The 17,707-nt window shown below is 55.2% G+C and overlaps 1 protein-coding gene across 37 annotated transcripts in view; it reads right to left on the minus strand.

Moving 5' to 3' along the window:
• MORN1 (MORN repeat containing 1) overlaps positions 1-17,707 on the minus strand; it is a 49,282-nt gene that overhangs the window by 29,730 nt on the left and 1,845 nt on the right. For 18 of the 37 annotated variants that reach the window (XR_015142736.1, XR_015142734.1, XR_015142738.1 and 15 more), the window contains exons 4-8: positions 17,188-17,298; positions 16,094-16,184; positions 15,412-15,499; positions 6,055-6,151; positions 4,989-5,099 (exon numbers count right to left, since the gene is read on the minus strand). Coding sequence is in view for 30 of the 37 variants with exons in the window: in XM_086342505.1 (XP_086198631.1) it covers positions 4,989-5,099; positions 6,055-6,151; positions 15,412-15,499; positions 16,094-16,184; positions 17,188-17,298 (498 nt within the window). In the remaining 7 variants the exon portion in view is untranslated. Of the gene's footprint in view, positions 1-1,129; positions 3,103-4,988; positions 5,100-6,054; positions 6,152-8,852; positions 10,325-12,176; positions 12,885-15,411; positions 15,500-16,093; positions 16,185-17,161; positions 17,299-17,707 lie in introns of those variants that run through there. The other 19 variants (XM_086342507.1, XM_086342512.1, XM_086342520.1 and 16 more) reach the window with 12 other exon arrangements.

Raw genomic sequence — 17,707 nt, forward strand, 5'->3', positions numbered from 1 at the left:
GGAAAAAAAAAAGAAGACATCCGTAATCCATATTAGGAACAAGAGAGGTGATATCAGTTCATTAAGCAGGGAGCAAGGGAATGTCATGAACATTCAAGAAATCGGACAACTTGGAAGACACAAAACACCAAAGCTCACTCAAGAACAAACAGATAACCTAAATAGGCTTATATGCAAGGGAAATGGGATTAGTAGTTTAAAATCTTCCCACAGAGAAATCTCCAGGCCCAGGTGGGCTTCGTATTGAATTCTACAAACGTTTAAGAAACAATACTAATTCGACACAAACTTCCAGGAAATTAAAGAGGAGGGAATTTCCCCAACTTACTTTATGAGGTTGGCAATATCCTGATACCAAAACCGGACAAAGACAACACAACGAAAAAAAAAATCAAGACCAATTTCCTTATGAACAGACATGCAAATATTTGAAACAAAATGTAGCAAACTGAATGCCCAGGTAATTCAAGGGGGGAAGAGAGGAAAGAATAGTCTTTTAACAAACGAAGCTGGGACAACTGGACATCCACTTGCAAAAGAGGATGAAGCTGGACCCCTGCCTCACACCACATACAAAGGTTAACTCCAAATAGACATTAGGCTAAATGTAAGAGCTTAAAATATAAAATCCTTAGAAGAAAACAGAGGAATAAAACTTCATGACTCAGTTAGGCAGTCTTCTTAGATATGACACCAAAAGTACAAACAACAAGACAAATAAAAATAAACTGAACTTCATCAAAATTTAAACTTTTGTGTTCAAAGGAAACAGTCAAGAAACTGCATGACAACCCATAAAACAGGAAAAAATATCTGCAAATCAGATATCTGATATGGCACTCATATCCAGAATATATAAAGAAATCTAGATTACTCAGAATAAAAAGACAAGTTGCCCAGAGTTTTAACGGGCAAAGGATCTGTATAGATTTTTCTCCAGAGAAGATCTACAGATGGCCAGCAAGTGCATAAAAAGATGCTGCACACATCATTACTTGTTAGGGAAATGCAAGTCAAAACCACAGTGAGACACCAGGACAACTACAACCAGAAAAACAGAGTAACTGGTGCTGCTGAGGAGGTGGAGCGACGGGAGCCCTCAGCCACTGCTGGTGGGAGTGAAAAGGAAGAAAAGCAAATTGTATTTATTTGTAGATGACATGATCCTTTGTACAGAAAATCCTAAGAAATCCTCAGAAAGTTAGTTAGAACAAACAAGCCCAGCAAGGTTATAAAACATACATAAATCAGCTGTAGTCTTGCAATTTCTGAAGCGAAGATAACAATTCCATTTGTAATAACATAAAAGGAAATAACAAATGTATCAATAAACTATAATTGAATAATGATAAATTTTGTTGTTGTTCAGTTGCTAAGTAGTATCTGACTCTGAAACCGCATGGACTGCAGCACGCTAGGCTTCCCCTTCACCATCTCCTGGGTTTGCTCAAACTTGTTTTTTGCTGACTACAGAGCTTCTCCATCTTCAGCTGCAAAGAACATAATCAATCCGATTTTGGTATTTACCATCTGGTGATATCCATGTGTAGAGCTGTCTCTTATGCTGGTAGAAAAGAGTGTTTGCTATGACCAGTGTGTTTTCTTGACAAAATTCTGTTAGCCTTTGCCCTGCTTCATTTTGTACTCCAAGGCCAAACTTGCCTGTTACTCCAGGTATCTCTTGACTTCCTACTTTTGCATTCCAGTCCCCTATGATGAAAAGGACATCTTTTTCTTGGTGTTAGTTCTAGAAGGTCTTGTAGGTCATCACAGAACCGTTCAACTTCAGCTTCTTCAGCATTAGTGGCTGGAGCATAGACTTGGATTACTATAATGTTGAATGGTTTGCCTTGGAAATGAACCAAGATGATTCTGTTGTTTTGGGGGCTGTACCCAAGTACTGCATTTCAGACTTTTGACTGTGAGTGCTACTCCATTTCTTCCAAGGGATTCTTGCTCACAGTAGTAGATATAACGCTCATCTGAATTAAATTCCCATACATTTTAGTTCATGGATTCCTAAGGTGTTGACCACTTGATTTACCACTCCAATTCACCTTGATTCATGGACCAAACAATCCAGGTTCCTATGCAAATTATTAATCATTTATTAGTAAGTTTAACAAAAGAGTGAGACTTGCACACTGAAAAATACTAACATTGATGAACCTGAAGATAAATAGATGAAGAGATGTTTCAAGGCCAATCAGAAGAGTCAGCTTCTCCCAGCTTTTTCAACCCATCCCTGACAGAATCCCAAAGAAGGCAGGCTTGTTTTTTTCCCTTTTTGGGGGCAAAAATTGACAAGTTGATCCCAGAATAGTCATACAGAAATACGAAGGTCCAAGAATATCCAAAACAATTCTGAAACAGAAGTAAAGGCTGGAGGAATCTCCAGTTTCAAAGCACGTGCTGTGTGCTCGCTCAGATGCTCAGGTGTGTCTGACTCTGCAACCTTATGGACTGTGGCTCACCGGGCTCTTCTGTCCATGGGATTTCCCAGGAAAGAATACTGGAGTGGGTAGCCATTCCCTTCTCCAAGGGATCTTCCTGACCCAGGGATCGATCTTGTGTCTCCTGCATTGGCAGGCAGATTTTTTTTTAACCGCTTAGCCTCTGGGGAAGCCCAGTAAGCTTTGAAAGCTTACTGGAAGGCTATGGTATAAGGACAGACATATTGATCGATGGAGTGGAACTGACATCCATCCACGTGTAAACCTTTACACTTACAGTCAAGTCACCTCTGACCAAGGTGCCCAGGCAATTCTGTGGGGAAAGAACAGTCTTTTCAATACATGGCACTGGGACAGCTGGAATCCACGTGAGAAAAAATGAATTCAGACCTTTATCTGATCCATGAAAATTAACTTGAGCCAAAGTTGTAAAAGAAAAGAGGAGGAAAATCTCTGTAAACTTGGGTTAAGAATTCTCAGATGCATGACTAAGACCGTAGTCGATAAAAGAAGAAACTGACAAACTGGGCTTCATCAGAATTTCCAACTTTGAGGACTTCTCTGGCAGTGCAGTGGTCAGGACTCTGCGCTTCCACTGTAGGGGTACAGGTTTGATCCCTGGTCAGGGAACTAAGTAAGATCCCACAGGCTGTATGGCAAAAAAAAAAAAAAAAAAAAAAGAACTTTTAAAACTCTGAACATTAAAAGACAATATTAACCAAAGAAGAAGAGGGCAGCAGAGGATGAGATGGTTGGATGGCATCACCGACTCAATGGACATGAATTTGAGCAAACTCTGGGAGATAGTGGAGGACAGGGGAGCCCGGTGTGCTGCAGTCCATGGGATCACAAAGAGTGGGACAAGGCTGAGCAACTCAACAACAACAACAACAAAAAGGTCACACTGAAAGAAAATATCTGCAAAGATACACATGAGAAAGGACTCATATCCAGAACACATTTAGAACTTGTATACAAGTAAAAAGACGAACCACTTAATTTTTTTAAAAACTGGGTGAAATACATGAATAAACACTTTTCTGTGAAGATATACAAATGGCCAATACACACATGAAGAGCTGTTCAACATCATTAGTTTTGGGTTAACACAGATCAAAACCGTGAGGAGGTGCCACTGGACACCCTGAGGATGGCCACTCCCTGGCGAGGATGGGGAGAAATCAGAACCTCATATGTTGCTGACGGGATTGTAAAATGGTACTGCCACTTCAGAAAACCATTTGGGTGTTTCCTTAGAAATGCAAATGCCAACCTGCCACATGACCCAGCAAGCCCACTTATGAATGTGTGCCTGAGAGAAGTGAGCCATGTTTACACCAGGCCCTGCGCACAGATGTCCCCTGCAGCCAAGCACCCAGGACGGGACCGGCCCCTGGGGACGCAGGACCACAAGTGTGCGGCCCACGGAGGGGCGAGCAGGGCTGCGTGGGTGGGCTGAGGGGCAGAGCACGGCCACAGGCTGGATCCCATCCACGAGCAGCTTCTGGGAACGGACATTGGTGGTGCCCAGGGTGGAGGGTAGGCATGGGGCGGGAGCCAAGGGTCTCTCTGGGCAGAAGGAAATGCTCCAAAGCAGAATGGGTGTGGTGATGCTTGCCCAACTCTGCAAGTTTACTACAAATCGTTGGCTCACCGAATATAGATGAGTTTACGGTATGTGACACTGTGATGAAGTTGTTAAAATAAACCAATTGTGACTAAATATACTTGATTTATGCTACACACCATGCTTCCTCACAGAGCCGCGGAGCCGAGGTGAACCAGTAGTGATTATCCCTGGTAGTCCTGCCCTGTCCCTCTGCCCCCTGGGGTCTGCTCTGCTCATGGGGTGAGAAGCCTGGTGGTCCCTTTGCTTGGCTGGAGGGCAGACCGAGCATCTAAATGCAGCCTGGATGGATGGGCGTCTGTCCACCTTGGTTACCCCAGGAGGAGCAAGAGAAGCCCTCCTCTTGGCAGGCTGAACGGCTGGCCCTGCCCTCTTGCAACCTCCCTGTCCGCTGACTCTGAGTGAGCACCAGGGAGGGCTGCCCACGTGCACACACACAGGCATACACATGTGCATATGCTCACACACACATGCACATGTGCTCACAGACAGAGCACACAGAGTCCACATGCTCACATACACACACGTGGAGGCACACAGCCCACATGCTCACACACACACGGAGGCACACAGAGCCCACATGCTCACACACACACACACGGAGGCATGCATGGAGCACATGCACTCATACACACACAGGCATGCACAGAGCCCACGTGCTCACATGGAGGCACACAAAGAGCCCTCGTGCTCACATGCACACGCAGGCCCCATATGGCTGGCTGCCTCCCACCAGCTGGAGGCTCGCACCCTGCCACCCTTTTTGCCAGGGCCCCAGCAGCAAGAACTCAAAAACGGGGGCACCTGGGCAGAGTCCCGATGCTAGGAGACAACTGTGGCATCTTGTCTCCCGAGCTGACAGCTGCTCGTCTTTCTGAAGAGCTCACTGTCTTCCTGGAGACACTTACTTGTGGCCACTTCCCCGCTGTCCTGCTGCAGCTGAACGGTCAACATGAGGGAAGACCCTTGAGCTGTGTCCATCACCTCTGGACCCAAAATTGCGATCCTCGTGGCTTGTGCTGCAGAGAACAGAGCACACAGATGTGTGTATGGGGGCTGGGTTGGGGACTCCGGGTCTGCATCGGCACCCCACATGCCCTAAGCAGGTGCTCAGCCCCATCCCTGGGGCACCCGGATGAGGGGGGTGTGGATGGCATGGCCATCAGGGCTGGGGTTTTCATGGATGCCATGAACCCTATCCTGAGGGTCAGCTCTGAACCCACCTGATGGTGCTGGGGGAGGGCAGGGCAGAGGTGACTGCTGAGTGCAAGTGACCACTCAGCGGTGTCCAGTGCACACGGCCTCCTGCCCACCGTTCTGACCCGGGCCCTGCTTTCATTGTGTCTGAGTCCATGATCTGACATGTGCTGGATGAGGCTGCGACCACCTGCCTGGAAGCTGGCCTGGCCAGGGGCCTACTTGCAGCTCTGAGTCAGCAGCTGCACCCATGGATCTGGTACCAAGGTTCTGATCAGGGACTCGAGTCCCCAGCCAGACTGACCCCTAGGGTGGTGCCCTTGTCCTGGAGGCTAACAGAAGGTCCCCACACATGCCCGGGGGGCAATTCAGGGTGGGGGAAGGCCCCAGCAGAGGACCTGGAAGGCCACAGGCCACCTGAGGTCACGTGCAGTGCAGAGAGCTCAGGGTAGGGGCAGGACGGAGACCAGGCAGGGGGCCAGGCACCCAGAGCCCTGAGGCTGGGAGAGTCCAAGACTGGCAGACCCTGTGACTGGGAGGCCTGCTTGCAGGACCACGTGGCTCCAGAGTCCAGGGGCCTCTGCATGTCTTAAACCCGGTAAGACCACACAGAGCATGGATTTCTCAAAAGGGGATTGTAGATCCCTCTTCATCCCAGCCCGCCGGTCCATTCCTCCCATGAAGCTGCCCAGCGCCAACCAGGAGAGGACATGGCCTGACCCAGATGTGACCCTTGGGAGGACCCCGTGAGGCCAGCAGCAAAGCCAGGGTACCTACCCATGGGGTGACCGTTGATCCATATCCCTCGGTAGATGACCCCGGAGCAGTGGGCCATGCTGCCCTGTCCACTGAACACGCCACTGTGCCACTGTCCCTGCAGAGAGAACCGTGGGCTCAGGCGGGCTGGGCCCTGAGGACACTTTGCCCTCCAGGTTTCAGGGGCCCCTGGGGAAACAAGCTGAGGGGGACCCAATTTGCTCCACACAGTGCACTACTCCCCTGTGAATTGGGAGTTTAGGGACAATGGCCTGAATGCAAAATGCAAACAAAATACGGCTCCAAATACTTTACAGCACAAAACGCTTTTAGTACAAAGACGCTGCATTTGTGCAGAGGATCACGGGAGGCCTGTGGGGTGGTGGAGCCGAGCGCTCTGGCTCATTCCTTGATGATGAAAGGGCCAATTAAAAGCTCAGCGTGAACCCGCACAGCCCACCTGGGCAATGCCGGCTCATGCACACCGCGGCCCTGCTGCCCCTGTAACAAGCCTGCTTTGTAACCGATACACACGACAGAGTGGAAGTAGGATGGAAAATAGCAGGAAGATTATTTTCATGGAAAGTTGAGATCTTGATGGTGTTTTACTGACTATGAATTGCTCCTGTTAGAAGAAGAATCAGCCCAAGGCATGTTTGGTGCAGAAGCTGACTGGGCTCCCACTTTCGTGGTCTGCCCTCTGAGGCCCCAAGGCCACCCAGCAGCTGGGCCCTGCAGCAGGCACTCTTGGCCCTAGGGAGGGACCAGTAGGTGGGAACGGCCCCTGAAGGCTGCAGCCCTAAAGAGCTCAGATGCCCCCAGACTTGGGGGAGGAGGTTCCAAGGCTGTTCCAAGCACGCGGCCACTGCAATCTCATTGTGAGTTGACGGGAAGGGCATGGCCATGGCTTGCCCTCCAGGTGGGATGTCGGGCAACTGTGGCGCCCAGCAGGTCAGCTTCAGGAGCCGGGCAGCCAGCTGGGTGGAAGGTGGGCAGAGGCCTGGCTCTCCTGGAGCTGAGGAGCAGCTCATCCCTTCAGCCCCCACACCCAGATGGCAAAGCCAGCCAGATAGTGACTGGGGGGCCACATTCCCAGAAAGCTCAGGGCCGGCTCGATGACCTGACAGTCATTGTATCGCGTCCCTTAAGATGCAGCTCATATCTGCAGGCAGCTGACCAGGCTAAAGTGGGGGCGATGCCTTAGGTATCATAGCAGGTGGGGACCACAGCTAGCATGGGGGCCCCTGCTGTCATCCAGGCTAGAGGTGGGGAGCCCCAGAGTTGCCCGCTGACCATCCCTGGAAATGGCATGGCCTCTGAGCAGCATCTGCTGGGCTTGATGCCTGCTCCTAGGAAGGACTCCTGTGCACACATGTGCATGCACGCAGGCTTCTGTGTCGTGCATCTGTGTGCATCATTGCGTCATGCCATGTGCTGGCATGTGTGTGCCTGAGCTGGGCTGCTGTCCCGAGTTGGGGTGGGGATAGCCCTGGGATTGCAGGGTGGCCCCCCAGGTATGTGGGGCAGGTTAATGTGGGCACCAGACCTTTCCCCTGCTCGAGCCCCAGCAGTCTGTTGGCTAGGGTTGGCGGTGACGCTTGTGGGCGAAGAAGTCACTGGGACGCTCTGCTTCCCTTGCTCAGGACACCGTCCCCAGACCTGACAAGTCACCAGCTCACACTTAGGAAGCAGGACCCCGGCTGGTGAGACGCAGACCTCTCACGAGCCAAAGTGAACTAGTTGTCCTCGCCCCACCCCCTCAGCCCTTCTGCTTTGATGTCCACGCCTTCTTCTGCGGCTCCGCGCTGGGGAACAGAAGCCACCCTGGCTCAGGCCCCAGGCTTGGGCATCAGCAGATGGTCTAACGGGATGCAGTCTGGCCTATGGCCCCGGGAAGGGTGGCCGCCTTCACAGACAAAGCCCTCCTGTGAGGCCGCACTGCCCTTCGCCTCCACGTTTCCGTGGCAGGGGCTGCGCTCACTTTGCGCCGGGGTGAGTGCTGTCTGCCCGGGTGGCTGTGGGCCTCATCCTCATCCCACGCAGTGGTGCTGGGGTCACCTCCCCTTCCCCTGCCCCGCTGGGCTGGACGCCAGGCCTCTGGAGCTGGGCCACATGCAGAGGATGTCCAGGGGCAGGTGGGAGGCTGGGAGTCCAGTCACAGAAAGCTAGAGGAAGGGAGCTCGGTGTGCATGGCCCTTCCCCCACGTGACCGCCTGGGCCTCCCCTCTGAGGGTCTCCATCACGTGACCCCAAACCTTACTTCCATGGGAGGCCAAGTTCTGTGCCCGTTGGCCCCTCCTTTCCCTCCGCATCGTGGCCATGGCCTGTCTGTTTGGTCAGGACACAAGCTTCCTGGTGGCAGGGATCACACTTCCCTAGAGGCCTCCTGAGACAACCAGGGCAGGAATGCACACATGCCGACACTCTGACAGTGCTATGGACCCAGGGCCACTCAACTATGTCGGGGAGGGGGGCGGGGTCTGAGATGAGATGTGGGTTTTCAAAAGTATGAAGGCAGAACCTTGGGCTCAGCCAGAAGCAGATGCAATCAAATCCAGCACGCAGCACCTTGGAGGGCGGCCGGGGGCACACAGACTGCCAAGCGGATGGGCTGTGAACCTGCCCATCAGACCAGGAGCCCCCCACCGGGTGTCAGCAGGATCAACTCCCTGGGAGGTCTCTGTCCAGTGCTCGCTGTCTAATTGCCACCAGGGTCCTTCCCGACCCTTGACCAGCCATTTAATCATGCTCCTGGAATCTGGGCCCCTCTCCTTTCCCACCAGCTTAGGCTTCGACAAAGAACTCACTCGGGACAGATAGACCCCAGCGATGTAACTAATGCAACAGTGTGGAATCTAATCAGTTATAAATCACGCCTTTGAAAATTCTGCCCTTTCTCAGTCAGCCAACATGCTCCCAAGCAGGAACAAACACGGGTTAACCCGTCTTACAGAGGAGGCCAGCCCCCACTGCCCCCGGTCTAGGTGAGGACCTGTGCGTGCTAGCGAGGGGCAGGGAGGAAGTGAGGATGACGGCCACACACAGTTCTTCCATAACACACACAGAGCCAGAAGGGCATGGGGCCCCCGTTAGGACACAGGAGGGGCAGGGGACACAGGAGATGGTCGCCAGGGGTAAGTGAGCCATGCCGGTGGCAGACGGTTGCTGGGGGGCCCAGGGCCTCGCAGCTGCAGGATGGGGATGTACATGTTCATAACTTCTTCCCTGGCCTTTTACTTGAGGAGCTGAGTTCCCTTCTCCTCCTGCCTTCAATCTTTCCCAGCATCAAGGTCTTTTCAAATAAGTCAGTTCTTCACATCAGGTGGCCAAAGTATTGGGAGTTTCAGCTTAAGCATCAGTCCTTACAATGAACATTCAGGACTGATTTCCTTTAGGATGGACTGGTTTGATCTCCTTGCAGTCCAAGACTCTCAAGAGTCTTCTCCAACACCATAGTTCAAGCAAGGAGAGATAAGAAAGCCTTCCATTTTCTCGTTAACTGACGCTATTTTTCCTTCCCGGGGAAAGCACTGGTGGTTTTCCTAGAATTGCTTTTGTGGCTGTGTTGTCCCCTCTTGCGTTGTCGGCACTCCCAGGCACACTCTGAATCTCTGCCCTGGTCAGAAGGCCACCCTCCTGGCTCCTCCTTGGTCTCTTCTTCACCTTCAGGTCTCCCCAGGACACTGGGGTCTTGATGACACACCAGCAGGGCCAGGGCCCAGCTCTGCAACACCTGCCTCAGTGGCATCTGCAGTCTGGAGGGGGCGGCCCCCACTGTCACCAAACTCACTCCTGGAGCAGGTGGGGGCTTTCCTGAGGCCTTGGCTCCCAGACCAGGCAGGGGCATGGCCCAAGTCACTTGCCTGAGCTTGCGACTGCAGGGGCCAGGGTCTCCAGATTTTGAGGTGATGTGCTGGGGCCACAGTGACCACACAGGCCAGTGCTGGTGGCCCTGCCACCACTGTCAGTCTCAGCAGACACAAGACCCCTCACTTTCCTAAGGCATCACCTTTGGCCACCATGATCCTGGCCAAACGTTTACTCGGTTTACTCGTTTACTCGGGTTTCAAAGTATGACAAGTTCTGCTGCTGCATAAACAAGCTGCCTCTGCGGGTCCGTCTGTGTCTACCCTCCTCACCCGGCATGCAGGGTGGTGCGGGTTCCACTCTGGCAGCCCAGGCCCCTCCGCTGGCGATGCTACAACTGGCCGATACCTCTCATGGTGCTCCTGGGGTCAGGGCCTCCATTCCTAGACTGACCTCTGGCTGCGCACTCAGGACCCTGGCATTCCTGCGGATGCACAGGTGAGAAGCAGGTGAGGACGCGCACAAGGCCACCACCTGCTCTGTTGCAGTGAGCAGGTGCACCGACCAGCAGGCCTCCCCCAGGAAAGCCAACACGAGAAACGCAGCCAACGCGCACGGAGGTGCCCCGGGGATGGACGGAGGCTGGCGGAACCATGTGCTACTGTTGCACAGGTAGGAACGATCCACGTGCACCCAAGGCCGAGCCTCAGCGGACAGCAAGCCTACATCCCCCCTGCCGGGCATGCGCTCACCTCCGTGGCCAACGATCGTTCCCTGCACTCCACGGAGGCGGCCCCAAGGACGCCACTCTCCCAGGGGCTGCCTGGTGCTCCTGGGGGTCAACAGCCCACGCCACATCCTCAGGAGGAGTGACGAGCTTGCCGCTGCTGGGCATGCGTGTCCCCATCTCCCTCGGCGGGGGAGCAGCACAGACAGTCTGGCACATGCCAGACACACCCTCAGGCCCCAGGTTGGACCAGATGACCTGGCTTCTGCAAACTATGGCCACCCAGCCTGACTGCGTGCCTGGCCCCACCACAAGGCAGTGGAGTCAGTTTGGGTTTGGGATTCATTGTTCTTACTTTATAACAGATTTACTGCATCGATCTTCAGGGATAAGATTTTTCTAGAGCTAATTTTTTTAAAGCTTCCCTGAGAAGCTCGGCTTCAGGAGGCCCTGCAGACAAGGCAGCGGTGGTCCTTGTGCAGTGACGCCAGGGCTCTGGCTGCCCTTCTCTTGGGCCTTCCTGCTCTCCACACTGGACGTTTTCCCACTGAACGGACTGGGCTGCTGGAAGAGAGGCAGGGGCAGGGAACTCGGGGTGGTGGGGGGTTGTGGCTCTGACACAAAAACACCCACAGAAGACAAACCGTTTGCCTTCTGGGAAATCAAATCACTGCAGGAGAGATAAAGAGCAGTACACTGCGGGGTCTATGGTGAGGGGAGCCCAGAATGGCTTTCTGGAGCAACAGGGTGCTGGGGAAGGTGCAGTCTGGGGAGGCCCGGGCCTCAATTTGGGGCAAAGACTCTGAGGGTGGAAGTCAAAAGGTGGAGGAACCCCCACCCACCACACGAGGCATCTCATACATCCCTAGATAATGAGCATGTGCTTCAAGCGGGGAACGGCTGTACCTGGGGCCGGCCTCAGGAGGTACCCCAGAGAGGTGAGCGCAGGGAGTCCCCCAGGAGGGTTCGGCAGAGGCCAGACAGCCAAGCAGAGGCCATGGCTACAGTGGACGAGGCTCACCTCCCGATCACCTTATTGGTAGGGCTGACTGCCGGCACCCAGGTTGTTTAGAAAACGGAAAACACAGGTGTTGAGAGCCCGTGGGGGAATGGGAACACTGGTGCTGCTGGTGGGGATGGAAAATGGTGTGGAGTCTCAAAAAGTTACAAACAGAATCACCATGTGACCCCGCAGGCACACTGTTCTCAGGGGAGTCTGGAGCAGGACAGGCTCACAGCAGCGTCACTCACAGGAAGATGCCAAGGTGGGGACAGGCTGCGTGTCCATCAATGGACGAGCGGCCAGATACAGTGTGGAAGGGTCATCTGTGCGATGGAGCAGGACCCAGTCTCAAACAGGGAGGAAGTGCTAACGCCTGCTCCAACGTGGATGGACCTTAGGACACAATGCTGAGTGAGACAAACCCGGGGACAAATCCTATGTGATCCCTGTTCTGAGGTCCTTGGAGGAGTCAGAGTCACACAGACACAAAGCAGGAGGGTGGGGGTGGAGCTTCGGTTTGGGAAGAGGAGAAAGTCCTAGAGATGATGGTGGGGGTGGCTGCCCAACAACGTTAATGGGCCCAATGCCACTGAGCTGTGCACTGAATTAAAATGATAAATTTTATGTTAAATGTATTTTACAATAAAATTACAAAATAGAAAGCTAGCTGTTTGCCTAGTGAGAGCCTGGGGACAGCTGCATCCTCACGGGAGATGCGCCAGCTCCCTGTGGTGGATCTGCCTCTGCCGGGTGACCCCCACGCCCAGAGGTCAGACCAGCAGGCAGCCCTACAGTTCAGAGGTGGGCACTGAGACCCGGAGCCCACGTCCATGCGGCCCTGTCCTCCCACCAGCCCTGACCCCACAACCCTGAGTGAGCAGGCCTGGCCTGTGTCCACGGTGTCAGGAAGCCGTTTGGCAAAGGTGGCCTGAGGGCTTGGGTGTCTGCCCCTGGTGGGGACTGTGACCATGGTGGGGGGTGGGAGGGCAGGTGGCACTTCCTGACCATTCAGGCGCTCAGGGCCCGGGTGGAAGGCAGGTCATCAGAGCACGAGGCCCTGAGGCTGGGCACTGCTAAGCAATGGGAACACAGGTGGACAGTTCAAATCCTGGAGAAGGACTCTTGTTCACCTGTAAAGTGCCCAGGGGTGGAGGGGTGGGGATGGGGCTGCCGCCCCCTGGTGCTCTACCTTTTCCATCTGACATTCAGCCCAGAGCGCAGCTCTGCACTGTAGCAGCCCTCGATGGGACAGCGGCCGGCAGGGCTGGGCTGCCCCCTGGTGGACGCCAGTGGGGTGGGCAGCTGAGCTGAGACCTGCAAGGGAGGCAGAGAGGGGGAACCCAGGATAGCCCTGGAGGCACCCGCACAGCCTCTGGGGGCAGGGCATGTGGGGTGGAGGTGGGGGCGAAGTTTTATGGGGCTCTCTGGAAGAAGGTGGGGTCTCTGCCACCCCCTGGTTGGGAGGCCTCCTCGTCTCTGAGTCGGGTGGTGAGAGTCAGCGAGGCCCTGAGGACAGTGCAGGGCGCTGTGATCCCTTGGTTGCCAGCCCAAGAGGTATGGACGCCATGGGGGTTCTTCTGGGTCCCCTGTATTTCTTCCAGAGCAGCTCTACAGAATTCAGGCTGTGGCTGCCCAGGGGGAGCCCCAAAGGGCTCCATGAGAATGGACAGACATCCCCGTGGGGAGACGAGACAAAGCTGTGGCTGGGTCACAGTGGCCTCTGCAAACAGGCTCCAGTGCAGACTGTCAAACGCAGCAGCCCAGGCACCGGCCGGCAGCTGTGTGGACACAACATCCCGGGAGCAGCCAGCCACTGGACCAGGGCCTGGGAGGTGGTGGTACCTGAGCACAGCGTTATTTTACCAGCACGTCAGGGAGCATGCTGTGGGGAGCTTTGTGGCCAGGGCAGGACTCCCATGATCCCTTCCAGGCCACTCCATCTCAGGAAGGGCCCCAGTCAGTTACCAGTTTACCACCTCTCAGCCCCAAATCCACCCTTCTCGCCCAGCTCTGTGCTTTGGGAGCCAGACCCTGAAACGTGTCCCATCACCGGCTGGTACCATCCTAGGCAGGCACTGCAGGGACGATGGGGGAAGGGGGTTCCCCTGGGCTCCAGCGTGCCCTCTCCTGACCCCTCAGGCTCAGGGGTTTGTGCTCGGTGAGCTCCTCTGCGTCCCAGGTTTCCTGCACACCCGCCTGGTGCCCTGGGCAGCTCCCCAGCCCACTGGACTGTGGCTGCAGCCTGCCTGCATCTCCAGAGGGGCTGGGCTTTCCCTTGTCTCCTGGGACTTCCTTTCCAAACTTTGCTCTAACTTGCACATGAGAAAATTGGCAAAGATGTGAATTCAACTGACAGCCTAATCCTGCAACCCACATGATCAAATTCTATTTGAGCCCCAAGACTATGAGACAGGAGGGCCTCTTGAGGGTGCAGTGGAGCTGAATGCAGACCTGAGCTCACATCATTTCCCTGCGAGTGTCCAGGACACTGGGGGCCTCATGGCCACTGTCATGCATTCACAGCCATCCTGTCACAGCCAAGCACGATGGCAGCTTGGTCACTCCTGAAGCTGCAGCCACGAGTCACTCACGTCTCCCAGGTGCTCAGCCCGGTGGTTGGGCTCAAGGATGCAGCCAAGCCAGTCCCAAAACACCACCTTTGGGGGCACCTCCTGGGCCAGTTTCCCATTTGCCTTTTCCATATTCTTGCTTCCACCCCTTGCAGTATCTTCTTCCCTTTCACTTGTTAACATTTTCACAATTGCTGGTGTGGCTCCTGTCTCCTGGTTCAGATTCAGGCATCACTGCCATCCATCCAATGTCCGGGCCATCAATGTGGGGACATCCTCACTTCTGCTCTTGTCAAACAGGCCGATGTCTTTACCTCCAAACCACTCCAAGTTTAGTCCCACACGCCACACTGGTCACCATCACCTCTTTTCATGAGTGAGAAACAGAGGGACCTTTCAAACACAGGAATCAGGCCATCAACTTCTTCCAGCACTTTCCATGATGCTTAGAATAAAACTCCAACCCCTTGTGGCTCCAGGGTCTACATGTGAGACTGCCCCGACCTCCTGCCTTGTTGCCCCCACCCCACTCAGGCCATGAAGACTTCCTCCTGCCCGGTAGCCAAGTCTCGCCCTGCTCTGCTCACAGTGCCCTTGCATGCTGTCTGCACACGCAGCCTCTCCCATCCTTCAGGCTGGGCTCACATGACACTCTCTGACCCTGGGCATCTCTACAGAGCCAGTGGGGCTCCTCATCCACCGGGTGGGCTGCTGGGCTGTCCCTGCCAGCCAACCACTAGACAGGACACACATCCTGGGTACCAACATCCTGGCTCCCGGCCAGACACATGGGCTGGTGTCCAGGAAGCACAAGGATGATGGATTCTAGGGACCAAGAAGGTCTTCCCATGTGCCCGCCCCTCTTGGCCTCATGGCACCTAAACCCCATCGAGAGCCGCCCCCACATCATGGCAGCTGAGAGCAGCAGCTGCCATGATGCGGGGGCGGGGGGCACAGAGCCCTGTTTGTGAGAAGGGGGAGGGCCTTGCTTGCTTCCCCAGGTCGTTGGCTCACTGGGACCCCCAAGCATGTTCCCTCAAAAAGGCGTCACCAGCCGTGCCCACAGGTGACAGTGTTGGTCACAGGGTAGATCAGGAACCAGATGGATGAAGAGGTGTGAGTGGCTGGACCTTAAGTTCCCTGAACCTCAGCCTTCTCATCAGCGAAACGGGAACAGGGGCCGTCCCTACCCCACGGGGTCAGAAGGACAACACCCTGCTGCACCTGGGGGTGCCCAGGGCAGAGGACACTGGCTGGTTGGCCCCCAGTACCTCATAGGTGGAGCCATCTGCGAGCCGCAGCATCCCATGGCCCTGGCGCTGGTCCCGGACCCAGTTGCCCTCGTACTTGTCGCCATTCCTGGGGGCAAGCGCAGAGGCTGCTCTCAGGCCGGGAAGGCCAGGTGGCTGCACTGACGCATACCGGCTCCCCGGCTGGGCCCCAGCGCATGTCCCCGGGACTGAGGCAAAAATAGGCCCAGAACAGATGGCGTGAGCCGCGGCCTTGCCAGGACCTGGTGGAGGGGCAGGCAGCCTGGGTGCCTGGCAGGGTGCAGTGACAGGCGGCCCTGCTTGCTGGGTCCCAGGTGTGAAGACTGGGGAAGATGACGGGGAAGGAAGCGCAAGGAGGAAGGGACCCTGCAAACCCCAGGGTAGGATTTTGCATGAAAACTGCCCAGAATTTGGAAGATGCCCAGCCACAGGCCTGAAGGAGAAACCTGGGGGGGGCGTGCTCTCAGCCCCACTCTACGCTCCCCCAACCTCCACCTTCCTACCAGATATTTTATTCATGGGATGGAAAATGGAGGTGGAGATTGATATTTTTTCTACTAAACACACATAGAACCAAGTTCAATAACTAAGAGAGAAATTATAGAATCCCATCAAGGCACACAGACCCTCCTTTCAGGGCTAGGCGCTCGAGGAGGGATGGCCCGCTGGCCAGTGGACTCACCGGAAGACCATCTGCCCTTGGCCGTGCCGCTTGTTGTCGTGAAACGACCCCCAGTACACTTGTCCATCTGCGTCCACCAGACACCCGTGTCCTGAAGAAGGAGCCCAGAGCAGAGGTCACCTTGTGCCTCCCTTAGGGGAGGGGATTGTCTGGAGGAAAGCTAGCGTTGGTACCCCTGGGGACCGAGCTGCATGGGGTCCCTCGGCCCCAAGATCTGATCTGGGACAGCTGGGCAGCCACACGCAGTGGGAGAAGCTCTGGGTTCAGTTCTCAAGGTCCCAAGTGAGGGTGGGGGTGCCATTCAAGGGCCACGATCCCCCAGAATAGAGACTGAAATGCTGATGTCCCACTCGGGTGGTGCTGCGGTGTAGTCAAGGCCAGCTCACAGGAGTGAGTTCATGCTGAGGATGAGGACATGTGGCCATCCTGGGCCTCCACCATCTATTCAAAGGACCCAGAGACCAGAGAAATCGCCAGTGTAGACGTGGTGTCTCCAAGATCTGGACACTCAGGGAGGGGAGTGCATCCAGACTCCACGGGGAGGCCTTGGAGGGGCGGGGACTTTTGCAGGGGGTGGGCTGTTGTGGGCATAGCCACTCCCCTCACTCCCCGGGGGCCTCACTCGCACTGGCCCCCCACCAACGTGGCCTCCTGACCAGCACTGATCCTCCCCATGGTGGCCTTCTGACTGGTGCTGTTCCCCTCCATGTGGCCTACTGACTCAGGCTGTCCGGCCTCCCCAACACGTAGCCTCTTGACTGGCTTGGCCTGGCAGGGTATGGAGATGGCAACTGAGTGGAGGATCGGGGGGGCCATCAGCCTCTCACTCCAGGAGCCCCACAGCCCTGCTCAAGGGCTGCGACCCCCACGAGGCCAGCCCAGCCCAGGATTGAGCGCAAGGACAGAACGGGGACCTGAGTCACCAAGTCTGGGTGGCTTGCTGTAAACCCCTTACTCTGAACCTCAGTGGACAGAGGAGCATGCTGGTGCCTGGGCCGTCAGGCCCTGAGTCAGAATCCCAGGAGGGTTATGGACAAGTCTCTGCAGTGCCTGCCCCACAGCCCATACCCTGCACCTTGCTGCGGACACCCGACCTTCTCTCAGGCCACGGAAGAGCTCCCCTTCGTAATGTCCGCCGGCTTGGTACTTCATGATGCCGTGTCCCTGGGGCTCTCCCAGAACAAACTGTCCAGTGTAGGTGTTCCCTGGATGGGAGGCAGGAAGCCGTGTCTAGGGTTAGAACCGCTTCCTGACATCCTCAGGGTAATGATTACCTAGTTCTCACCTGACTCCCAGGCAGCAGTGGTTACAGAGCAGGGTATATGTTTATCTCACAGCTCACGCTGGTGGATGAGGGAGATGACACAGAGTGGGTATGGTCCCATCACCTACGATCCTCTCCCGCTCTCTTAGGGACCCTCTCGGGGGCATCTGTATGCCTGGAGCAGAGGCCCCTCCAGGCCAGAGTCTGTGGGGTGAGACTTCTCTCCACCAAAAATCCACTTCACGCTTGCCTGTGAGGGTCTGAGGTCCTGCAGGCAGCACAGGGGCCATCCCGCCCCAAGCTGGCATGAGGCCGCTACGAGACACCTTTGGGGAGCCAGGGGTCCTCAG

The sequence above is a fragment of the Bos grunniens genome, chromosome 16, assembly GCF_055505025.1.
Source record: "Bos grunniens cultivar Pamir isolate PY7600 chromosome 16, Bosgru_T2T1.0, whole genome shotgun sequence".
NCBI lineage: Eukaryota > Metazoa > Chordata > Mammalia > Artiodactyla > Bovidae > Bos > Bos grunniens.